Source organism: Boleophthalmus pectinirostris, unplaced genomic scaffold, assembly GCF_026225935.1.
Source record: "Boleophthalmus pectinirostris isolate CB_2022bp ecotype Guang Dong unplaced genomic scaffold, ASM2622593v1 HiC_scaffold_19, whole genome shotgun sequence".
In the NCBI taxonomy this organism is placed as follows: domain Eukaryota; kingdom Metazoa; phylum Chordata; class Actinopteri; order Gobiiformes; family Gobiidae; genus Boleophthalmus; species Boleophthalmus pectinirostris.
In genome coordinates this window covers 34,817,945-34,839,607 of record NW_026571140.1, presented here as the reverse complement: position 1 = coordinate 34,839,607, position 21,663 = coordinate 34,817,945, and the positions used below count along the sequence as shown (strand labels likewise).

The window sequence follows — 21,663 nt, the reverse complement described above, 5'->3', positions numbered from 1 at the left end:
TAGAGGTTTAGGATTAAGGTTTAGAAACTTGTAATCTAGACTAAGAGTTTTGGGGACTTTGGTTTTGTTAAGTGGAAATTACACTTGAACTCATCTTAAATCTTGCACAAAACACCATGGAAATGTTATTGTTTGTTATTATTATTGTCTAGAATGTTCCACAGTATAGATTAAATTTATCTATCACAAGAGAGACAAGCAGGTTACAGCACTACGCTACATTACAGGTCAGATCTGTGGAGAGGTGCCACTATTTTTGAGCAATAGAAACACCCATAATACACTACTACACCAACTTTATTTATAAAACATTTTAAAAACTTTACAACCAGCCGAACATAGAATAGACAAGGACGATCGCAAAGTACTACAAAAACTACAAAAAAATATAGACAAAAAATAAGATCCGCAAGTTAATTAATGTACGTGTCATTTCTTGTTAAAAGCCGGTGAAAAAAGGTGCGTTTTTGGGAGTGATTTAAAAACAGGTACAGACTCCACCCGTCTAATCTCTAATGACGACTGCTACATGAAAAAATACTAGATATGTAAGTGTAATGTCATACTACGGAACATTCTAGGCAAAGCAATAACATCTCCATGGAGACACACTGCAAAAAGCAATATCTAGATAAGTGAAAAGGACTTAAATTAAGATCAATTTACTTTATTGGAGTAGATTCAATTTAAAGTAAAATTATCTAACAATGGAATAAGTGTGTTTTGGTCGGATTTTTTTTCTTATTTTAAAAAGAGTCGTTGTTTTTCTTATTTTACACAGCAAAAAAACTAAATCTAGCCACGTTTAGATGCCTTGAATTAAGAAAGTTTTATCATGATTTGAGTCAATTTCACTTGACAAGTAAAATTATCTGCCAAAGCAATAAGATTTGTTGTAGTTAAAATACGAAAATACATCTTGCTGCACTTGAAGTCAGAAAAACAACAACTTTTTACACTTAAAATCAGAAACAGAATTAAATGTTGCTTGAATTAAGAAAAACACACTTATTCCATTAGTAGATAATTTTACTTGTCAAGTTGAATCGACTCAAATAAAGTAAAATTTTCTTAAGGTAATTCATTTTAACTTACCTTAATATTGTTTTTTTGTTTTGTTTTTTTCCAGTGTAAGTGTAGCAAAATGTATTTTTATATTTTAAGTACAAAAAGTCTGTTGCCAAAGTTCCATTAGTAGATCAAATTTACTCAACTGATCAAATTTTCTTAAAGCTGCACTGTGTAACTTTCTGGTTGGAGTCCGTCGCCTGCTTGTTTCTATGGAGATCTCATTGCTCTGGAATGTTCCACAGTGTGACATTAAACAACTGTAACTTACATTTATTTAATTGCAGGTGGTTTTATGGATCAAAAATGCCTAGAAAAACAGATATTCTGACTATGAGTGGGGTCGCCTCTCCACAGATCTGACCTGTAACTTGGTCCGGTTTGGTCTCCACGACGACAGAAAGTTTTAATGCCATACTGTGAAACATTCCAGACATTTCAAAAAGTATCTGACGGACCCTCCACCCGAAAAGTTACACGATTTAATCTTAACTTGGCGAGATTTTCGTTTTTTGCAGCGTAAGCATCCACCAGAAAAGTTACGCAATGCGCCTTTAAATCAGTCAGACCAGCAGCTCCGGATCTCCTCACGGTGCGTTCACTTAACGCTTGTCGTCAGTTAACAGTTTACAGCCACGCAGCGCGGGGGCTCGGGGGCTCGGGGGCTCGGGCTGTGGGGCTGTGGAGCGTGATTTACTCCCAGCTTCAGTGAACGCAGCAGGGGCCAGTCGTACCAGGAACAGTGTCCTCCCACAGCATTCCACGCACCGCTCTTGACAAATGCACCGTTTAGTGTGGGGATTCCGAACGCCGTGTCCCGAGAAAACAAATGGAAAAATTAACACGTGAAGTTTTTGAACAGAATTTTTGATTTATAATTGTTTGTTGATAGAAATGTGTGCTGCGAAAGTTGAATTGCATAACTTTTCTGGTGCTTTTCTCCCTGGAGATGTTGTTGCTTTGTCTGAAATGTTTCACAGTGTGGCATTAAACCTTTCTGTCTCCATGGAGACCAAACCAAGACCAAGTTACAGGTCAGATCTCTGGAGAGGCGACCCCGCTCACAGTCAAAACGCTTATTTTTCTAGGTATTTTTGAGCTATAAAACCACCTGTAATTTAAAAAAAAAAGAAAGTAAGGTCAAGCTTTTTAATGTCACACTGTTGAACATAGAAACAAGCAGGTGAAGAACCCTCCACCGGAAAAGTTACACAATGCACCTTTAAGTTTGAAAATTATTAGTTTGTATTAGTGTCAAGATACAAAAATTTCAAACTTTATATTAAGGATTACAATCGATTCTCAAAAAACAATTATTATCCAATCCAATCCACTTTATTTATATAGCACATTTCACAAACAAACTGTTTCCAAAGTGCTGCACAAATACATAAAAAATAACAACAATAAGATGATAAAGTAAATTACTAAAATAATACTAGTCTTAAAGTAATAAAACTAGTAAATAATATAAAAACCAGTAAAATAAAAATAAAACTATATATTATACCACGATAAAACTAATAATTATGGATGTAACAATAATCTAAATATTGTAATATCGTATCGTCAAAGTCACAATAATATCGTGGACCATCACAATATATCGAATTACAAGTCTCTTTGCTTAAATTGAGAGTTATGGTGCAGCAATAGACAGAGGGAACTACATAGACCATGATCCTTTGCTCCATTTCAGTGCAGACTACAAGAAGAAATAACAGTTCTAAGCACTTTTAAATCTTAGTACTTTTGGATTAAGTTTTCTCAAGGCATTTTAAGACAAAAAAGTATCATATTAAGAGTTTTCTTTGTAAGCCTCCACAAAATATCGCAATAAATATCGTACCGTGAGATGTATATCGTGAAAATATCGTACAGAGAGATTTGGATATCGTTACATCTCTAATCGTGAGCTTTCCCACATTATAGCAATAAATTTCCTACCGTGAGGTTCATACCGTGACGATATCGTATCGTGAGACTTGGATATCGTTACACCCCTACTAATATTAATAATTTAAAAAACACAATTTATTTAGACAATAGAATTAGATTTTCAACATTAAATCATAGTATTTCATAGTTACATGTGGTCTATGTGCTCTTATACAGCTCAAGATCATTGTAAAACTATTTCAGAAAAAAGGTTTTGTGAATGTGACTTTTTTAGTATCGATAAGTGAGCATCTAATAGGGATGTAACGATATCCAAATCTCTCGATACGATATTATCACGATATGCATCTCACAGCTCGATATTTATTGCGACACTTTTTCGCTTTTAAAACATCTTAACAACATTTTGGTGTGAATTATTTCCATCATAATCCCAAGAATTCAAGTAAAAAACATATCTCTTCATGTCGTCTGCGCTGAAATGAATCATGGGATATGTAGTTCCTGAAGTTTATAAGCTGTTGCTACTGTAAAACCATGAATTTAAGCAAAGACACTTGTAATTCGATATATTGTGACAGTCCACGATATTATTGTGAGACTTTTGGTTATTGTTACATCCCTAGTATCTAATTTCAGTACTAGTTTTAGTATAAATGAATGAATTAATTAATATTTATTCAGAAAGTAATACATAGAACATGCATAGAAATGTAAATACATAGATATAACACAAAAAGGAAATATTTCTTTTCTATAATAATAAGCGAAAATAAATGCCACGCAAATTGTCCGAAAAAGAAGTGGGCAAACATATTTCTTTTTTTTATCTTCATTTGTAACCTTGCAGTTATTTGCTCCATAAGATATACATCCTTTATTTTATTTTTCCACTGGGTAACTGAGCCAGGAGACCGTTATCATTTTTTTGGCAATTAAGAGTTAATTTTTCAGCAAATGAAAATGACTATTTGCTCTTAAGTCATTTGGAAAAATTCCCAACAGCACAACACATGGCTCTAATATAATTTTGATCCCCAAACAGTTTTCAATTGGCAAACATATTTCTTCATTAATATCAGATTTTTGAGACTTTTGACCAGGCCCGTCAACAAAAATTTGGGGGCCCGGGAAAAGAAACCTCACATGGGCCCCTTTTAACATAAATTTAAAGGAAGAGGGTCCAATTCTGGGCCCCTAAAACCCTGGAGTCTAGTTTGTATCTCAAGAAAAGACAAAGTGTACTGAGATATTTGACTGTACCCCTGTTGACTGTTAAAGCAGCATTATGTAACTTTCCTGCTTTTTTTTTGTTTTAGTTTTTTTTGCTTTGTTTGTTTGTTTTGTTTGGTTGTTGCATTTTTTATTTTTTTTTATTTATTTTTTTTATTGTTTTGCTTTGTTTGTTTGTTTAGTTGTTGCATTATTATTATTATTATTATTATTATTATTATTATTATTATTATTTTATTTATTTTTTTTTGCTTTGTTTGTTTGTTTGGTTGTCGCATTTTTATTTATTTTTTTTTATTTTTGCTTTGTTTAGTTGTTGCATTTTATTTTATTATTATTATTATTATTATTATTATTATTTTATTTTTTTGCTTTGTTTGTTTGTTTAGTTGTTGCATTTATTTATTTATTTATTTATTTTAATTTATTATTATTATTGTTGCTTTGTTTGTTTGTTTGGTTGTTGCATTTTTTAAATTAATTAATACATTTTTTTAACAATACTGTCAAACAAAGACAAAGCTCATCTCACAAAGACAAAACGACAATTAGTTTACACATTGGAGGTCCGTCGTTTGATTCTCCCCTTCCATGCTGCTTTACTGTTGAGGTGCTCTCGGGCAAGACACTTTACCGACCTGAATCGTGTTTGCTGTTTGACATAACTGGGTAAAAGGCAGCTGTCTCGTTCATTCTGACGTAGATTTCAAACTGGTATTAAGTTTAAAAATCAAGAATGAAAGATGAGACCTGGAGGAATACTTGTTCTGCCGGTGGTTTGTGGTTTGATCCCAGCTCTGTGCGCACTAGTCCTGTTGATGTGCCCTTGAGCGACGCTTTTTTGGTGCAAACATGAAAACGGAATTCAAATGTTAAATGTTGCTTAAAGATGATTTTTAAATTGAAATGAATAAAGATTTAAATGTACAAATGTATGGAAAAATTGGCATGTAAGTTCAGATCTTTGTTATAAAACATTAGAGAGCATAAAACGTGATTGTTTGGGTGGCTTAGTAGAATGAGTTGTTTGAGGTTGACAGTTCAAATTCTGCACTCCTTGGTTCATTCTGTTGTTGTGTTCTTGGGCAAGACACTTCTTCCCCCTTCTACTTTCTTTAGTCAGTGTTGAAAACGTATTTGTTCTGGTTCACTAAAGGAAATCCACTACAACAGCTGAGGTTGAAAAGTTTAAATCTCATACTTCAAGATCTTTTAGGCTACGTTCAGACTGCAGGGTTTAATGCTCAATTCGGATTTTATTTGTGAAGTCAGATTTTTTTTGCGAGACCGTTCACATTTCCAATTAAATGCGACTTGTATGTGATCTCCAGCGTGAACTTTAAACGCCCCAAAAGTGTTTACGGAAGTTGCCTAAACACGGACACCTGGAGATTTTAAAGTTGCTGTCGTACCGGAGCCAGAAGATGTACAGCTTGTTTGTTTTACGGAGAAGGATGAGGTTTTTGGCGATGGCGTTTTGTGGGGCAGTGGCAACAACATCTGTAGAAAGGAAGTGTGGGTATGGAGTCGTAGCTATGAGATGTTTGTTGCTTGTTGATAATGTGTAGGTGGGATGAATGCGACCTGACCGTTCAGACTGAAGTCGCATGTCAAAAGATCGGATATGTATCGGTTTTAGGAGCACATATCCAAAGCTACGTTCAGACTGCAGCCTGAATTGACCCAAATCTGATTTTTTCGCCCCTATGTGACCTGTATCTGATCTTTTAATGACAGTCTGAACGACACAGATCTGATTTTTTTCAAATGCGACCCAGAACACTTGGATATGTGCTCCTAAAACCGATACATATCCGATCTTTTGACATGCGACTTCAGTCTGAACGGTCAGGTCGCATTCATCCCACCTACATGTCAGACTCGGAGTCTCGTCAATGGAGGGAAAGCGAGGTTTGCGAGTTTATTCATATTTGGGGGGATCGCTGTATTCAGGACAAATTAGAGGGGGTTTTGAAATGATTGTCAAAGAAATGTCCGAGCGCGGTTACAGGCCGGTCCTGGCTCCAACATCAACAAAAAATAAAGATCCTGCGAGCCAAATACAAGGAGGCTAAAGACTCAAACAAACAAAGCAGCCGTGGATGAGTAACCTGTCTGTTTTACCAAGAACTGGACCATATTTTGGGAGACAAGCTCAGCGTTTAAGCGACTTCCGTAAACACCGAACACGCTCGTTGCAAGTGACGTCGTCGTGTCCTCCAGTGCTCGTGCGTGACACTTTCGGGGCGTTTAAAGTTCACGCTGGAGATCACATACAAGTCGCGTTTAATTGGAAATGTGAACGACCTCGCAAAAAAATCGGATTTCGCAAAAAAAGATCAGATCAAGGTCACACAGGGGGCGAAAAAAACAACTGCAGTCTGAACGTAGCCACAGTTTACCAGACCAGAGTTCAGTCCTGGTTTAATTTTGTTCTTAAAGGTTGTATGGAGGATTTTTTTTTGTTTTTGTTTAAAATTGTCATTGAAAGTTTAAAATACCATTACAGAGACGCAGCAGCCTTTTAATTATGATGTCCGAAAAAAAAAGAAAGTATGAAAATCTATCAACTGTGGACGTAGTGAGGAAAGATAAACATCAGCCAATAGAAAACGAGGCTCCCTCTTTTTCTATTGGCTGTTAGGTTGTCAGTCAAACTCCCTACATTTTTAGTGTAACTGACTCGTCGGCGCTCGGGGATTATGTGGTTTATGCAGTGGTTCTTTTGAGGCTTTTTCAAACTGTAGCTTCCTTGCAATTTGCACAAAGTTTGTTGCGATGGCGGATGAGAATCCACGACCAGTTCGCCGCAAAAGAAAGTCCGAAGGGTCTAAAAACTGACGCGTCGGTCGCTAAAATATTTCTAGGCAGGTCACTTCAACAGTAATTCTGAACATGCACTGGATGTAAACAAATGTGATTTCTAGAGTAAAGAGGCGGGAGGAGATGTTTCTACTGAAACATGCACAACATTTGAAAAAGGACTGTCACTGTATTTCGTTTCCCTTAAAAAATCCTCTATACAACCTTTAAATCCTGCTTTAGTTCCTTATAGCATAAAGACATACTGGTGATTCTTGGGTATTTGGAATAAAGACTTTTACAGATCATAAAAGATATATCCATTAAGAAGCCTTTGCCCACTTCAGTAGCTTTATACATGTTTATACTACAGCTATAGAAGTGACAAAAATAAAGTCAAATTCACCTTTTTGTGTCAGAGAAGTCCATATACTGGCTCCCAAGTTGTTTACGTCCTCTGTTGTCCGTGGTCTTTCACCGGTCTCTGGTCTCCATTCAGACCCGTGTAGGCTTTCAATCCGGCGAGGTCAAAGGTCGGACATATTTCGAGGTTGTATGAAATCTATAGTTAAGTGCAAAGTTTGAGGAGGATGCAGGGGAAGTGAAAAAGCCTCGGTGGTCAGTAGGGCTTAGGTGTCGCCATGGGAACGCACTCACGGCTTTTCTGAGCGGTGACACCAGTCCATACACGGTGACCTTAAGAAATATACGGAGTTAGACACAGACGGTATACAGAGTTATTTTATCTATTTTGGCGAAGAATTATTAATTGAATTGAAAGAATGTGGAAGGTTTTGGGGGTTTTACTCTGCACCAATGCACTGCTGTTGTGTACTTGGGCAAGACACCACTTATCTATGGAAGATAATTTGTTCCATCAGATTTTAAATTTTAAATACCACTGAATTTCTCACTTTGAATTTTTTAACTCTGAAAAAAGATGTTTGAATTATTTTTATTCAGAATTTTAGTTGCTGAAATTTTAAGTTTACTATGTTTTAAATTCGAAATAAAAAAAAATTCACCAGAGATATTTTCAAGCCCTCACATTCAACAGTCGAAATATAGAATGTAAAATTCGCAGTGAAAAATTACACAGCAAAAATCCAAGATGCCAAGGCAGAAGCAGTCGATCATGTGAGCGAGGAGGACAGAGGCTGTTTCCTATTGGCTGTTCTCATGCGTGGGCGGGGTTTACACTTAAGAAATCAATGAGATGAGGTTACAATGAGGCTAATTCTGACCAATCAGATCACTTCACTGCACCTCCTGTTTGTTTCCTGTTGATTACTAAGATCGGATCACTTTGGATCGATTGCTTCTGCCTTGGCATCTTGGATCTTCACTGTGAAATTTTTTTTCACTGCAAATTTTACACTCTGAATTTCGACTGTTGAATTTCAGGATTTGAAAATATTTGTGCTGAATATTTAAAAGGTGATTTTTTTAATACTGAATTTTATGCACTTTGAAAATGTACACTTAAAATTTCAGCAACTAAAATTCATAATAAAAATAATTCAAACATGTTTTTTCAGAGTTTAAAAATTCAAAGTGAGAAATTGAACAGCATTTAAAATTAAAAATCTGATGAAACAAATGATCTTCCATACCTATCCCACTTAGTCACTTTTCTGTAACTTTGACTTAATGTATTTGCTTTTAAGTTTATTCTGAAACCTTTACTATCATAAGTCAAAGTCAAAGTGAACTTTATTTTCAATCACGCCATGTAACAGACATTAGGGGATCGAAATTGCGTTTCCCCAAATTCCAAAGGCGCAAATTAAAAACTAAAATACACACACATATCACACACTCACTACACTACACGTGGAACATGAAATGTACACAGGCATCATTAATAAATAAAATAAACACTGTAATATACAAGCAAACAGCAAAGTACATTTTAGACATTTTTTGTAAAGGAATTCCCGGAAAAAAGTCAGCCTAAAAACAAAAATACAAAAATTACTAGATCACAGAGATAACCCTTATTTAGCCCTCATTTTTGTATATTTCTTAAAGTTATTTGTTTATTTATTTTTATTATTGCGTGGAATGTCCCATAGTATGGCATTAAACTTACATATCAAGCAATGGGACAAGTTACAGGTCAGATCTGTGGAGAGGTCTGCATGTTTTTCCCTTCCATTGTATTAAAAATATAATCAATACATTAGAAATGGAACAGATGCAAACACAGATGTTTAATGCCCTACTGTGGAACATTCAAGACCAAGCAATAACGTTTTCGTGGAGACAATGAAGTGACTGCTCCTCCGCTAGAAAAAAGTTCCACAGTGCAGCTTTAAATGTATGTACGACTGTCAATCGCAGTGTTAAACTTGTTTGTATTGTTTGGTGGAGACTTTGACCCTCTCTCTTTCTCTCTTGTGCCCCTTCTCTCTCTTCTCTCTTAGTCTTGTACCCCCTCTCTCTCTTCTCTCTCTCTCTCTCTTCTCTCTTACCCCTGTCCCCTTCTCTCTCTTTCTCTCTTACCCCTTCTCTCTCTCTCTCTCTTACCCCTGTCCCCCTTCTTCTCTCCTCTCCTCTCTTACCCCTGTCCTTCTCCTCTTTCCCCCTGTCTCTTAGCTACTTTGAACCCGTCTCTTCTCTCTCTTTCTCTCTTACCTGTCCTCTCTCTCCCTCTCTTCTCTCTTCCCCTTCTGCTCATCTCTCTTTTCTCCCGTCTCCTCTTCTCTCTTCCTTTCCTCTCTTGCTCCTTACCCTTTCTCCTTCTCTTCTCCTTTCTCTCTACCCCCCCTCTTCCTTGTTCTTTCTCTTCTTCTTTCTCTCTTACCCCGTCCCTTCTCTCTCTTTCTCTCTTACCCCTGTCCCCTTCTCTCTCTTTCTCTCTTACCCTGTCTTCCTCTTTCTCTCTTACCCCCGTCCCCTTCTCTCTCTTTCTCTCTTACCCCTGTCCCCTTCTCTCTCTTTCTCTCTTATCCCTGTCCCTTCTCTCTCTTTCTCTCTTACCCCTGTCCCCTTCTCTCTCTTTCTCTCTTACCCCTGTCCCCTTCTCTCTCTTTCTCTCTTACCCCTGTCCCCTTCTCTCTCTTTCTCTCTTACCCCCTGTCCCTTCTCTCTCTTTCTCTCTTACCCCTGTCCCCTTCTCTCTCTTTCTCTCTTATCCCTGTCCCCTTCTCTCTCTTTCTCTCTTACCCCTGTCCCCTTCTCTCTCTTTTCCCTGTCCCCTTCTCTCTCTTTCTCTCTTATCCCTGTCCCCTTCTCTCTCTTTCTCTCTTACCCCTGTCCCCTTCTCTCTCTTTCTCTCTTACCCCCGTCCCCTTCTCTCTCTTTCTCTCTTACCCCCTGTCCCCTCTCTCTCTTTCTCTCTTACCCCTTCCCCTTCCTCCTTGTCTCTCTTTCTCTCTTACCCCTGTCCCCTTCTCTCTCTTTCTCTTATCCCTGTCCCTTCTCTCTCTTCTCTCTTACCCCTTCCCTTCTCTCTTTCTCTCTTACCCCTGTCCCCTTCTCTCTCTTTCTCTCTTACCCCTGTCCCCTTCTCCTCTTTCTCCTTCTCTCCCCTCTCTCTCTTCTTTCTCTCTTCCCCTGTCTCTCCTTCTCTCTTACCCCTGTCTCTCTCTCTCTCTCTCTCTTCTCTCTTATCCCTGTCCCCTTCTCTCTTACCCCTGTCCCCTTCTCTCTCTTTCTCTCTTACCCCTGTCCCCTTCTCTCTCTTTCTCTCTTATCCCTGTCCCCTTCTCTCTCTTTCTCTCTTGGCCCCCCTGTCTCTCCCCCTCTCTTTGCTAATCTTTCTCTCCCCACCTCTCTTCTCTCTCTCCCCATCTCTCTTTCTCTCTTGCCCCCTCTCTCTCCATTCCTCTATCGTTCCATCTTTGTCTTTCTCTCTCTACCCCATCTCTCTCTCTCTCTCTCTCTCCCTCCCACTCTCCCTGCTCATCTCTCTCTTTCTCTCTGCCTCTCTCCTCTTCCCCACGTCCTCTTTCCTTTCTCTCTTGCCCCCTCTATCTCCGTCCCTCCCTCCCTCTTTGTCCATTTTTCACTTTCTCTCTGCACCCCCATCTCTCTCTTTCTCTCTCTCTCTCTCTCCCTCCCACTCTCTCTTTGTCCAGCTTTCTCTCTCTACCCCATCTCTCTTTCTTGCCCCCTCTCTCTCCCTTCCTTTATCTTTTCATCTTTGTCTTCTCTCTCTACCCCATCTCTCTCTCTCTCTCTCCCTCCCACTCTCTCTGCTCATCTTTCTCTTTCTCTCTCCCCACGTCCCTCTTTCCCTTTCTCTCTTGCCCCCTCTATCTCCATCCCTCCCTCCCTCTTTGTCCATCTTTCTCTTTCTCTCTGTACCCCCATCTCTCTCTTTCTCTCTCTCCCTCCCTCTGTCTCCCTCCCACTCTCTCTTTGCTTTCTGCCCCATCTTTCTTCTCTCTCTCTCTCCATCTCTCCTTCCTCTCTCACTCTCTACCTCCCCCTCTCTCTTTTTCTCTTGCCACCGAATCTCTCTCCTTCCCTCCCTGCCTCTCCCTCTTTCTTTCTTTCTTTCTTTCTATCCCTCTCTCCCTCCTTCTCTCCGTCTCTCTCTGGTGTACATGTGTTTGCGCTGTATCTTCTCTTTGTGATCAATAAACCACATAAATATTAGATGATGTTGAAGCAGAGCGAACAGAGAACTAACTGTGGGCCTTCGACCAGCGTGAGGACCAGGGGCCCAGCGGTGAACACCAGGCTCAAATTCAACATGTTTTCACCACGAACAGCTGACAGAGCACTCCACGTTCATGCATTTGAGATACAACTGCAATAACGATGCAAATTAATTGTATACTGCTGATGCTTAAACTGTGCAATTACAGACGGTGAAGTTTTGAAATTATAAACGTGTATGTACAATTAACCAGCGTGCCGTAGATTCTAACCATAGACTGGGGGGAGAGACGTCACCCATAGTTTTCGGCTCAAGTCAAATTGTGAAATAAAAACAACAGGATTGTGTAGAGTGGGTTAATACAGTGCTTCTCAATTATTTTCTGTCTCGTCCCCCCTTGGAAGAAGAAAAACATTTCGCTCCGCTCACTCAACAAAACCACTACCGAACGTGGACAAATCGCTCCTCGCCTTTAGTCACCGAGATACAAGATACGAGAGCAAATGTTTTAGTCGAGTCTCCGTGTCTCTATGTCACCCCACAGCAAAAGACCAACCGCTACGCCAAATCTTTTATTCCTTCTGCCATAAGGATTTTAAACGGAAAGTGAATTTGTTACTGTGTCCCTGATGCACTGTGGTTTGAACGTCTAGTGTCTGTCTTTCTTTTTCTGTATTATTTACATTTATATATTGTGCATGACCAGAGATGTGCGAACTGAATTGCCCTTTGGGATTAATAAAGTTGTTGATTGATTGAAAGTGACTCCCAAGACACATGCAACATGTGTCCGTCCATATCCTGCAGAGTCCTGCACCAGTACAGGCAAATAGTCGCTAAAACGGGCCGGGTTTTAATATTCTGGAATTTTACGAGTGAGTATGTGGACTGGTAGTAATTACACACTAAATCAGGACTAAACCAGGACTACACCAGGACTAATCTTGGACTTAAGAGAGAGAGAACCCCGAGCCCATGGAGCAGGGTGACCGCAAAGCGCGATTGGACGACAGCTGCACTTACCTCTGTGCGCGTGAAGCTCTGCGTTGGTCCTTTTGCTCGCGGTCTCTTGACGGACTACACGGGCGCACCTCCGGACCTGTCTCGACAGTGAGTCCTGGTTCCGTTCTGATTTAGTCCTGGTTCAGTCCGTGACGTGTGCGGTGCAAAAATCCTGCATCTCAATCAATGTTTCCTCTGCTTCAGCCTGTGAAGCGATGACAGTCGAGTTGCGTCTGTAAATTCGTATTCGTACTGAAGAAAGCGTAACCGTTCATTTTGTGATCGTAATTCTTGAAGTTGCAACATTTCAACTCGTCTTCTGATGGACGCTTCAGTTAGAAAGCTTGTAATCTGTGTGTGATTTATCACGGACACAGGTGGGTAACAGCTGGAATGTTAACGGTTCCGGGCGGGTGCCAGTTTAACTTTAATAAAATCACAGTAAATTTTTCAATGTAAAGTCAATTCAAGTCAAGTCGATGGAGCCAGAAGTTCCCCCATGCTCACTTCCTATTTGAAACACAATGGCTAGTGGGATAGCGATGTCCATTATATAAATACAGTGATTCTAATTCAAAAGAAAGAGACATTATTTATTTTAGTTATAATGTGTTCCCTTATCATTACTTTGCTCAAAGATGTATTTTGATTGATTCGTGCATGTTTGAGAAGTCCAGTTTTTCACTTACCCTCTATCCCTGCTCACTTCTCTGTACTTATTTGCAATTATTTTTAAAAAATTCAGACTCCGAATCAAACATGTAGGGTTGAAAAATGTCACACATCCATTTTTAAACAACAAAACCTAAGTGAAAATCTGCAGCTTGCCTCTCTCTCTGTAATGATTTTAAACAAGAATTTGGAGCTGCTTTTATTATTAAGTCATTTTCGATCAGTTTTATGGTTTATACGTGTGCGTAACGTTAAATCCTGATGTTCGATGTTATAGTTTAAACACTGAATAAATACAAAATCGTAGCGCGTCTCCTTGAAACATGTGACTCAGAGGTGTGTCGGAGGAGTGTGCTGCGGACTCACTGAACACAGGGATCATTTAGTACAATTATGTGTGCTGTCTGTGAATGAGCAGTCAGCCTTTGTTGTGACAATATCAGGGAGACAGAGAGAAAAGAAGGGAAAAGGAGGGAGGGGGTGATAGACAGGGCGGGGAACAGAGGCAGTCGCTGAGGTGGAGGAAAGCTAAAGACTTTCGTGTAGAAATGACCTTAAGACATGGTATATGAATATGTGAATACTTAAGTCAGACTATTTTGTGGACTATTTGTAAGTGAATGTATTCAATTGCCAAAGGGTCCATATCAAGTCCTGGCTGAACGATTTTAAGACTAAACTGAATTGCGATGTTCCTGGCAGATATTGCGATTTTGATTTCAGTTTCAGTGCACTTGAACATTTGTAAACATCACAGAAACTTGCGTCACACTAGAGTTCTGCACCAACAATTTGACGCTGGACCGTAAAGCCCAGTTTAAGCAGACGATAAGTGCTGTGATTGGCGATTTGTTTACGTTTTACAGAAACAAAACTTAAAACCACACGGCTCATCTGAATAAACTATAAGCACTGAAAAAAACGGTTTGCTTTTTGTACGCTAATGTGGTCCACTTCTGTCGGACTCGGACACGAATCAGTGGAATGTGTGTGTTCTTTCTGTGACAGAGGATGTGCTGCTGATGGTGAGTCTGTTCTGTGCTTCTTTTGCGTTGAAGATGGTTCATGTTAAACTTACCGGGTTTAAATCCTCGCCTCCTCGCGTTGTGGTGGTGAGTTACTTCATGGCACATGGACCTTGACACAGACCTATAAATCATAAATGATGTTGACAAGGCGATGGCGGCAGTGCGCGTTGCGTTGACGCAGAACTAAACTTCGCCCTTAAATTGGGCTTTAGGAGCGCTGCAGAAACCGTGGCTTTGAAGCTCCCAAAATCGTGTTGTCTGAGATCGTGATTTAAGGTTCAAAATGATAGATCGTTCAGCCCTTATTTGTATTGTATAGATTATAGACCATTTATTGCAAATTGACATTGTATTAAGTTGTTTTTGTTATGAAATACTTAAAAAAAAATAGTTATTCTTACTATAAGTAGGCCCGCCTTTCCTCAGATCTTTGTAAATTCGTTTAATATCATTGATTTCTTATGACTATTTGCTGCGTGGCTTATTTATTTATTACTGACATTTTATAAGAATATTTAAGACACAACACTTTTGGAGATTAGTCCCATAAATGTGTTTGTGTGTTTGTTTCATTTAAATCAAACCAGATCTTTGCCATTTTTTGCCCTAATAATATGAGTTAAGCGTGGAACAGACAAACAAATCAACAAACCAACAGGAGGAGGCACAGACAGACGTTCCTTGCATTAATAGTTAGATAATATAGACCAGTGACCAACTGTTTTGTGCCACGGACCAGTTTTAGACCTGACGGGTGACTGGTTTAGACCTGGTTTAGTCCTGGTTTTAGTTCTGTTTTAGACCAAGTTTAGACCTGGTTTAGTCCTGGTTTTGGTTCTGTTTTAGACCTAGTTTAGACATGGTTTAGACATGGTTTTAGTTCTGTTTTAGACCTAGTTTAGCTCTGGTTTAGACCTGGTTTAGACCTGGTTTAGTCCTGGTTTAATCCTGGTTTTAGTTCTGTTTTAGACCAAGTTTAGATCTGGTTTAGACCTGTTTTAGACCTAGTTTAGATCTGGTTTAGTCCTAGTTTTAGTCCTGATTTTAGACCTGGTTTAGACCTGGTTTAGTCCTGGTTTAGTCCTGGTTTAGTCCTGGTTTAGTTCTGGTTTAGACCTGGTTTAGTCCTGGTTTAGTCCTGGTTTTAGTTCTGGTTTAGTTCTGTTTTAGACCTGCTTTAGATCTTTAGACCTGGTTTAGTCCTGGTTTTAGTCCTGGTTTAGTGCTGATTTCAGTTCTGGTTTAGAGACACGGTCCACGTGGCGCACTGGCATATGTGGCGTTTGCACTTTCGGTACCAAACGACCCAAGGCCCGGGGGTTGGGGACCACTGATACAAACCCAGATAAGAGATGTAACCAAAATATTATATTTCGTGTCAAAAGTGTCACAATATGCACTAACCTCTTTGCTTAAGAGCATTATTTTATTGCTACAACATCTTAAAAAAAACAGATGGAACTACATAGACCATGATCCTTTGCTCCATTTCAGTGCAGACAACATAAAACAATACTTGTAATTTACATCTTAATTAGAATATGACAGCGGCTCAGTGGACAGAGCAGTGGTCTAGTATGAAAGTGGTCAACCCCAGCGAAGACAAAAAAAAAAATGGACTGAATGAATCATGACGACGGTGCGGAGCTTGGAGAGGCTTTGGCAACTCTGTACAGCGCGTTACAAGTGCGAAGAATTAACTTGTCAAGGCATTTAAAAAAAGAAAAAGTAGCGTGTATCAACTTTTCTGTTCGTCTCCTCAAAATATTGGGCGCATATCGTGATCACAGCGTCCAGCGTAGATACCCAGGTGTTAGGATGAGGCAGAGTTTGGGGTTTTCGGGATAGAGATGTACAGAGCAGGCGGCGGAGAGGGAGAGGGGAAGTGGGTGGGGGTGTGTCGGGGGGGTCCCACACGGGGATGGGATTAGCCTAATTGGGCCCCTGCGTTGGCTCTGTGCGCTGTAATGATGGGATTACGAGAGAGAGAGGGAGGAGAAGGAGGAGGAGGAGAGGGACCGAGGGGCCAGAGGGGCAGTCACACCTCAGGTCTGTCCCGAGGAGGAGGCCACAGTCACGGGACAAAAGGACAAGACGGGCTCCAGCTGTGGGACTATCAGACCAATTAGGCCCATCTGTGTTTGGTTTGATTTGCTCCGAGTCAAAAGTGGCAAAAAAAAAAAAACGTGATACTGAGAGTCTTTTTGATGAAGACTTTACGGTGCCTGTGGAACTTTTCTTGTTGCGGGTGACCTGCTACCTGCTTGTCTTCATGGAGGTGTTATTGCTTTGCCTAGAACAGGAGTGTCAAACTCATTTTTGTCCGGATCATAAACCTCAAAAATAACAATAAGTTCAAATATTTGTGCAGAGAAACACAAATCTATTACAGAAATATTTTTTTAATTGATGAACTCTTTCTTTTACAAAATATTATTATGAACAACATGAAACTTTAAGAAAAATGCAATTTCACCACAATGTTTTAACATGAACTTGTATGCAAATGGATAATCCTGCACTCGGCTCCACTTTTCTCATGTTGGACATTTTTCTGATGAGGGTGTCACAGTCAACAGTCAAAACGATCGTCCTTTAAGAGCGTTTGGAAAGAGACAAGTCTTCATTTGTGCTGCTCTGGTGGGAGGGGCCACGTACAGAGACGCTGCTATGCTCAGCGACGCAGAAAATTACCAATATTTTAGTAGAAAATATAATTTAAATATATAGTAGAAAATTTGCCGAGGGCCAGATTAAAAGGTCTTGGAGGACCGGATCCGGCCCCCGGGCCGTATGTTTGACACATGTGGCCTAGAAAGTCAGTCTAGAATCTTCTACATATCTTGCATTTATTCAAGTATGGATGTTTTATTATTCATCTGCTTCAAGGGTCACCAGACTTTTTTCTCTGGGGGGGCACATCATCTCTCCTCACTGCGATGGAGGCCAAACAAAAAATACTCGGTCGTCCACTGTTCTTTGAAAACTTGGCACTCTCTATCAAGATTTTGTACTTTTACACTCGCCATTTTGCTGAACTTAACTGCACTACAGAACTCTGCGTGCGCGTTGACTGTCACTGTCTGATCTCGAGTTTGTCAGGTGACGAAAATTCTGCGGCAAATGTAAATACGTCATATAATAATTCAAATATAAATATAAATACGTCATATAAATATCATTTTTTATTGGAAAAAAAATCAACAATATGCAAGATGCAGATGTGTTATTATTTGCCAAAAAGTCATTTAAATAATAGGCCATGACAAGTTTTGAAGATTGCCTCATTGAGTCAGTTCAAGTGGTGGGGGCAGAGGGGCTAAAGGGCCAGAGTCAACCTGGGCCTTAGTTTGATGACCCCTGATCTACTTAATTACCTTTTAAAACATGCATCTTTAAATATGTACATTTTTAGTCCTTTTTGAGTCGATTTTTTGGGCTTAATTATGTGTCATGCTTCGTGTAGTAAACATGGGGTAAAGAGAACCGATTAATACCTCAAGAATATTGTTATGACCCAGCTCTGCTAGGGACAGGGAAGTAACAAAAATAAAACCAAGATGTAAAATGGAATAAATTACATAATGTTTAATTAACAGGGGTGTAAAAGGTAAATCAACAAAAGACTAAAATATACAGAAAATAACCTAAACTAAGAAACAGAACAACAGAATAAACTGAGTTTTGTGTCACAAAAGGGGTCACGCAGGCTTACACAAAAATGAGTGGTTAACAAAGGGACACACACTAAACTAAAACACAAGTTCTCCACATTAAACCACAGAAGCTCACAAACAGAATCGAGTGACCGAATCAAAAATAGACACAAAACAGAACTACACACACGAATACAAAATGGCATATTGGCCACCAAGACCAGCAGCCCCGATCAGGTGCAGGTAATCTTCTTAAATAGGGGGAGGTGGCTGCAGGTGAGGTGGGCGCAGACTTGCCCCACCAATCACAAACGAGAGCTCCCACAGCAGGAATCAAGGTGTGTCAGCAGAATAATTTAGAACACACAAAGCCTCTCGTGAGGGTTTAACACTGTTGAAGTAGTTCGTATAGTGTGAGAACATGAATCGTGAGCTGTGAACTTTTACACTCTGTGATTTGGTCGTACAGTTTGAGCTGGGGCTGAGTGAAACGATTGAAAATATCACACAGTGTACGTCTGGCTTTACTGTGATTGGCTCACCTTTCCACACACCTGACCAGTAACTTGGCCCGATGGCTTCACCTACTTATCGCAGTGAAATTAGACAGGCTTTATGCAAGACTGTGAAATTTTCGTGGCAAAGCAGAAAGACTGTTTGAGATGAGAACAAGCCACTACAATTTAAAAGGAACTTACATGTTTAAAAAACCCAGATTCAGAACCAAGGTTATGGAGCGAAGCGTCGCTGTGAAAGGAGTTCACTTATGGAATAATCTTGACAAAGAAATAAAAGAATCAAGTACAATGACGACATTTAAAAAACATATAAAATCGAATGAAGTGTGTATGTATGAAAAAGTAAACTACGTTCTGTATAATAGTGAAGATTTACTGTTTGTAATTGATGAGTATTTGTGCCTGAACTGATATGGAATGTTTAATAACCATCAGTGTTGATGTATTGTTTTGAAAAAGGAAACTGGGGCAGATAACATCAGATTTTTTCTTCTTTCTGCTCCTTTTCATTCATTTCTTGTGTGTCTGATGTTGTGACACTGTCGATGTCTTTTTATGCTTTATGAATGAAATAAATAAATAAAAATCTCTATGGAGACAAGAAGGTAGCAGACAATCCACCAAGTTTCTTAGTACACCTTTAAAAATACAACTACTTTCTGTATAAACACACATTGGTAACGTTTTTAACCCTGGCTTCTTCCAACTCACCAAAGTTATCACAAAAGTAAAGAATCATCTTTGTCTCTACATGTATTTACGGACGTTGTTTTTACATATCTCTGCTATACATAACATCTAAACACTTTTAATTTAATCTCAAAATTGTAGGATCAGTGTTTCTAATCCTACAATTTTACCCAACACACTTTACAATGTGGGAAAACCGCTGAAGTTGCTCTCAGCGTGTTTGCGATATACGGTCTGTGTAATCCTGCAGTCATCTCCTATAGTGTAATGTTTGATTGATCGCTGGTTGTATCATAGCTTCTTTTCTCCGCGGGGCAAAACACTGGAATAAACAAGTACATTATAGCCGTGTACTTTTATATTCATAGTACTTTGTGTGTTTTGTGTTTTTAGGCGATCTGCTGTACTCTGGTGAACTGCACCTGTGACAGCTTCAAACCGGGGAAGCTGAAGAGGAGACAGTGTGACAACTGCAAGCACGGATGGGTCGCTCACGGTGAGAGATTAGACTCACTGCTCTATTATTTATATTGTTGGGTCTAAGATACAGTGGAAATGAAAATGGAACAAGCTAGAGCACAGTGGCAGAGTGGTTAGCTCTCATCCATCTGATACAAAGACTTTATTACATGGTTTGATATTTTGGTCTGTTCATTTTGTTGACCAAGGTTGTGTTGACGTACACACACCACATTAAGACTGAGACTAAACTGGGACTAAACCCGGAACAAAGCCTGAACTAGACCAGAACCAAACCAGGACTACGTCAGGACCGAGCCAAGTGGCCAGACCACGCTAGGCCTTGGTAGAACTTGGACAGTAGACCACTGGGACCATTCTACTGCAAACTGTTGTTGTGTCCATAGGCAAGACACTTTCACTCATTGTCTAGTATGAATATGGTGTAGATTGGGGGTTTTAGACCATTGTTTCCCAAAAACTGGGTGGGTCACAAGAGATTTTTCTGGGGTTGCCTTGTCCCGATCTATATGTAGGTTGAAATGTTAAAACATGTTTTGTATAATTTCTAATCTTTTTGTAATTATTTTATTGACTATTTTGTTCCAATATTGCCAGTGTTGGGGAGTAACAGATTACATGTACTGGAGTTACGTAATCAGAGTACAAATTATGAGTAACTGTATTCAATTACAGTTACTGTTTCAGTGAGTGGTAATTGGATTACAGTTACTTTGTTGAAATAAATGGATTACACAGAGGTATTTTCCTGTTTTCACATTTTGGGCTATATCCACTTTTTTTTTTTTTTTTTTCTCGGTAATTCCACTCATTGCCAAACACTAAACCAGGTCTAAACCCAGGTCCAAACCAGGTCCAAACCAGGTCTAAACCAGGTCTAAAACCAGGTCTAAACCAGGTCTAAACCAGATCTAAACCAAGACTAAAACCAGGTCTAAACTATGTCTCAAACAGGATTTAACAGGACTAAATCATGCTGCGCGGACCGTGTCTCCTCCTCTTCTATCAATAATATTTTTAATTTGGTTGAGTAAAGTCTGGGCTTTTTATTTTCTTTTAGCAGACAAAACATCTTATGTGAAGATTTCCTCATCTTTGCTTCTCTACAGCAAATCAAGTAATCCAAAGTATTCAGATTACGTTACTCACTTTAAGTAATTTAATGGATTACGTTACAAACTACATTCTGGGGTCTGTAATCTGTAATCTGTAGGGGAATACATTTTAAAAGTAACCTTCCCAACACTGAATATTGCTGGTTCAATTGAATGTTGAAAAGAAAAAGAAATGGGCTGCGTTTAATGTCCAAATAGGCGACTTACGGATCCTTTTATTGCTGTTTTAATGACTGTTTTTCATTGTTTAAAACTTGAGTAAAACTAATTGTTCAGAGAAACACGATCACTCAGTCAACAATAAAATATCCTCATTAATGTTCAGTAATGGTCAAATCCACCTTTAATTTATGATTTTCGAAGAATGTCTATTGACTTGGTTTGTGACTTTTTAAACTATGAGTCCCCAGAAAAAAAAAGTTTGGGAAATGCTGTTTTAGACAATCTGCCCCAGGGCGACCGTGGCTATTATTGTAGCTCCACGCAGTCGAACATGGAGTGAACAAATAATGCAATGAAAAGTGCTATGAAAAGCGCTTTACAGATCAACAAATCAAATGCTTTACTATTTTCATTAAGTGTGCGATCTCACTTACACAACGACCACATCAAAGCTGGAACTAAACTAAGCTGGACCTAAATATGGACTAGACCAGGAACACACCAGGGCAACAACAGCGTACATTTTGACTCAAACTAGGAGAAAACTAGGACCAAAACGTATAAATGCACCCTAGTCTACACCAAGACTAAACTGGGATCCAACCAAATCAGAATAACGAGCCAATATGGAATAAAAATAACACCTTAAAATGTGTTGTACTTGTCTCACTGTCACTCATCTATGGCCACAGTTTACGTAGCAGTGCTGATTGGCTGTTTCTTGATGAG

At 39.3% G+C, this 21,663-nt stretch overlaps 1 protein-coding gene across 1 annotated transcript in view; it reads left to right on the top strand.

The window, feature by feature from the left end:
* The window catches only part of bnc1 (basonuclin 1), a 49,880-nt gene that overhangs the window by 8,302 nt on the left and 19,915 nt on the right, over window positions 1-21,663 (top strand). Inside the window, exon 2 of the mRNA XM_055154637.1 lies at window positions 19,571-19,673. Coding sequence (XP_055010612.1) covers window positions 19,571-19,673 — 103 coding nt within the window. The remainder of the gene's footprint in view (window positions 1-19,570; window positions 19,674-21,663) is intronic.